The following is a 4,457-nucleotide window of genomic DNA, read 5'->3' as shown; positions in this document are numbered from 1 at the left end:
CTTTTTGTGACCAAGATGTAATTGGCATGTACTTTGTATCCAAATATTAATTGAATTGTCCATTACGGTTTGTTTTCACCTTTAGTTTTTTCCATGTTTGATCTTTTTTCTTTGTATTTTACTTTCAAAGTTTTTCCATGTTTGATCTTTTTTCTTTGTATTTTACTTTCAGAACGGCAGCTACAAATCCATCTCCATCACATTACAAAAGCATTGCTGAAACAAATCCATCTAATCAGTCAGAGCCAAGTTCTGATAAACTTTTGGAGGAAGCAAGAGGCCTGGTTGCCGGGTAAAGAATATATTCCTTGAATATAATCCAAGCATTATATTTAAGGAATATATTTTTAAATATGGAGTAACATTACTTTTAAATATACATCTACTTATCACTGAATATAAAAGTACGCTATTTTCTTGAAGGAGGTTAGCTCAGCAATAGTTTGGACCACAAATTTAAAAACTGATGGGGGACCAATTTAAGTGATATATCATTCTCTAGCTTATTATCTCCATATAAACAAATATCTTTATTTGTAACCACAAACTCTTTTTTCTTTGAGTTATTTCAATTTGCATTCAACAAGATGAACTCCACTTTTTATTAGAATCAACAGAACATTTATCATTATTTCAGAATTTTGAACATTATCATTAACTAGACGTCATTTCAACAATAAATCTCTCCAAATTTCTGAATGAAGATCCACCTTCAACAAGACTCCTTCTGGCCATGTCCTTCAGCTTCAATGTTTTTCCTTTGATACCTTCATCACTGAGCAATTTTGTGACCTTTGTCTGTATTTCATGCCTAGTAACAATCCCATTCTCATCTCGGATGAACTCTAAGCCAATCTTCCAACCTTCACAAATATAATTCTTGTTCTGATTTTGATCCACAAAGTATGGCCAACAGAGAAATGGGACTCCCATGCTTAATCCTTCCAATGTTGAATTCCATCCGCAATGACTTATGAAGCAAGCAACCGAAGAATGAGCTAACACCTTCTCTTGAGGCGCCCATTCAACAATCTTTCCTCAACCGCCTACTCTCTGTTCAAAACCATCTGGGAATCTAGCGACCAATCCCGTCATGAGGTCGGATCGAACAACCCAAAGAAACGGTTGGCCCAAGGATTCAAGACCAATTGCTAATTCGTCAAACTGTTGCTGATTTAAGGTTCCTGTGCTGCCCAATGCAACATAAATGACTGAGCCAATCGGTTGTTTGTCAAGCCAGCTTAAACAAGTTGAGTCCTCAGGCCTAAAGCTTCCAGCCAAATGCCTTGAATTATTACTTGCAAGTAATGGACCTATCGGTAATATGCTGGGAACCAAATCACAGGATGATGAGTCAAGTTCATAAAATGAGTTGGAAAGAACCCAATTGGAAATCTTGACAATTTGGTCAACAGCACACAGAGCTCCAAAGAGAACCTTTTGTGTCTTTTTGTTAAATGGTAAGCTCCATGCCAATTCTTTAGCTTTCCAGGGAAGACTTTCCTCTGATATTGAGATCAACCCATCACTCGTCGCATTTCCTACATCAAGTTCAATCAACTATGAGAACAAAACTATAAATACATCAAATTCGAATAATCATATACTTACCATTCATATCCAGAATTCCAGCCTCAGTCAGCTTTTTTATATGAAATGACAGGGCTAAAGTTGCTGGTCCATAAGGTACAAATGCCGCTCTAGGAATTCCCATTTTCTGGGCAAGTTCAATTGCCCATACTACTAATATATCAGCAGTGACACAAGTGATCTGCTCATTGTCACTTGATTGGTTAATCTTTTCAATCAAGTCCTTCAAGTTACCAGGCATAACTCTTAACATGGTATTTGTAGTCTTATCAAAATCTGTTCGGTCCTCCTCTTGTCCAATTCCATTCGAAATTGAAACAAACTTTATCAGGCTCCACCCCTCAGATTCCTCTGGCATTGCAGCCATGACTTTCGCCGCGATCAAATCTGTGTTAACAAAGGTGACCTCAATTCCATTTTCAGCAATCTTTGTTGCTAATTTCAGAAGAGGTGGCACATGGCCTTGTGCCGGATATGGAATAACAAGAACATGCGGTTGCTTTCTCATTTCAGATAGCTTCAATCCCACAAAACTTTCAATTCTATTTGATATAATCTATCTTATGTATACTTAAAACTATCAACCCATTATGGTTGGTTTTCACTTCTTGTTTTCCATGTTTATCGTCTCTTGTTATCTTATTATCCGAATGCCAGCTATCAAAAGCATATCCATCTGCACTAGATTCAAAAATAAAAAAACAATGCTGAAATATCTTAGTTATGCAGCACAAGGTCTAATTGCAGTTATTGATTTCATCCTAGTAAATGATGTTCGATATAATCCAAGTCTTTTTATCTTTCTTTAGCTTTCAGCCTTGTCATTGCTTACAAAATACTGGTATCGATAATAACATTCATGAGATCACTTGTGAATATTAATAAAATAAAAAGAATCTTGCACGTATATTTTATGGACAACTATTTTGAAATTGACGGGGACAAATCTATGTTAGTAACTTCATCATTATTAGGATTTATTTGTTTCATTTTATTTATCATTGTCATATTTCAAGAAAAGCCAAAGAAACAATATTAATTCAATGAATTAGCTCATCTACAGAGCTCTTTACAATATTTTCATTACATTACAAAAGGCTATAAGTGGCTAGAGTCTAGAGACGTATGCACTCAACAATTTGAACTCTAATTTTCTAGAATCATTATTTCAGGCATTCTTACAGAATATTGAACTTAGTAACTAACTAGACTTTATTTCAGTAATAAATCTCTCAAAATTTTCAAATGATGATTCACCTTCAACAAGACTATTTGTTACCTTTTCCTTCAACTTCAATGCATTTCCTTTGATACCTTCGTCACTGAGCAATTTTGTGATCTTTATTTGCATTTCATGCCTTGTAACAATCCCATTCTCATCTTGGGTTAATTCTAAACCAATCTTCCAACCTTCACAAATATAATTTCTGTTCTGATTTTGATCAATAAAGAAAGGCCAACTGAGGAATGGGACTCCCATGCTTAATCCTTCCAGGGTTGAATTCCATCCACAATGACTTACAAAGCAAGCAACCGAAGAATGAAGTAATACTTTCTCTTGAGGTGCCCATTCAACAATCTTTCCTCGACCGGCTATTCTCTCTTCAAAACCATCTGGGAATCAAGCAACCAATTTCTGCATGAGGTCGGATCGAATATCTATGGTAATTGTTTGCCTGAGGATTTAAGACCAATAGCTAATTCGTCAAACTGTTGCTGATTTAAGATTGCTGTGCTGCCCAATGCAACATAAATGACTGAGCCTATCGGTTGTTCATCAAGCCAGCTTAAACAAGTTGAGTCCTCAGGCCTAAAGCTTCCAGCCAAATGCCTTGAATTATTACTTGCAAGTAATGGATCGACCAACGGGTAATATGTTGGGAACCAAATCACAAGACGACGAGTCAGGATCATAAACTGAGTTGGAAAGAACCCAGTTGGAAATTTTGAGACATTCGACAACCGCAAGAGAAGATTCAAGCAAAATCTTATGTATCTCTTCTGTTAAGCTTAAAGAGTATTCGAACTTTATGAAACAAGAAATCCTAAGTTCTCAATCAAGCAATATTCACAGTATTTAGAAGAGAAAATAATAAGAGCATAAACAAAAATAAAGAACACACAGCAATTACAGTGGTTCTTTAATCAGTTGATTACTTATATCCACTCTTCAAGGCAGTAGGGATTCATTTACCATATGAAAGAAAATCTTACAGAGCTTGCAGATCCTGTTTACAAGATAGATTCCCAGGAAAATCCCTCTGTAATTACACCCGAAACAGACCCAAGAATGCCTCACCTCTCATACATCAAAACAATGGAATTAACATATGATTTATACATGAAGAAGGGAATAAATCTGTAACAACCAGACTTACCAACGCCGTTTGATCCCATCTCACGCTTTTCAAGCTTTCACCTCAGTCGTCTTGCAACAAACTTTCTCTCTCTCTCTCTCTCTCTCTCTCTCTCTCTCTCTGTAAACAAGGAGGAAATTTAACTCCCCGGGCATCCCAAGTTTACATTTAAAAAAATGATCTTAAAAATCTTTTTGAATTTTTTTTAATTTAGAAAAGCTGACGTGGCACACTTAGGATTTATTAAACATGTAAAATAGGTTAAACAAAAAATATTTAAACATATATGAGTAAAATCATAATTAACGAAAGTTGTTTAAATTTTGAAATTTGAAAATGAGTCCCCACCCTTCAAAATCGCTTAATCGAGCCATATACCCAAAAAAATGACCGACGAACACTATTCGTTTCTTTGTGATTTCCGACGACTACAGTGCCTAAATTCTAGAAAATTTTCAATCCTAAAGCTTCCTTACACAAAACCATGGCTGACATTCACAAAGGGGAGGA

General features: G+C 35.7%; 1 protein-coding gene across 1 annotated transcript; it reads right to left on the bottom strand.

The window, feature by feature from the left end:
• Positions 1-1,038: 1,038 nt before the first annotated feature.
• Positions 1,039-2,130, bottom strand: LOC116116528 (UDP-glycosyltransferase 83A1-like). Its single transcript, XM_031402590.1, has 2 exons — positions 1,612-2,130; positions 1,039-1,541 (listed from the first exon to the last, which is right to left on the bottom strand). Exons 1-2 carry the CDS (start codon positions 2,096-2,098, stop codon positions 1,039-1,041), a joined length of 990 nt encoding a protein of 329 aa, XP_031258450.1. The 5' UTR covers positions 2,099-2,130.
• Positions 2,131-4,457: the final 2,327 nt, after the last annotated feature.

Source organism: Pistacia vera, unplaced genomic scaffold (assembly GCF_008641045.1).
Source record: "Pistacia vera cultivar Batoury unplaced genomic scaffold, PisVer_v2 Contig123, whole genome shotgun sequence".
NCBI lineage: Eukaryota > Viridiplantae > Streptophyta > Magnoliopsida > Sapindales > Anacardiaceae > Pistacia > Pistacia vera.
This window is presented reverse-complemented; position numbering and strand designations above follow the sequence as displayed.

Coding starts and splice junctions, on each gene's coding strand:
- LOC116116528 (XM_031402590.1), bottom strand. CDS start 2,098: ATGAGAAAGCAACCGCATGTTCTTGTTATTCCATATCCGGCACAAGGC. Junction 1,542..1,611: donor TGGAATTCTGGATATGAATG/GTAAGTATATGA, acceptor AACTTGATGTAG/GAAATGCGACGAGTGATGGG.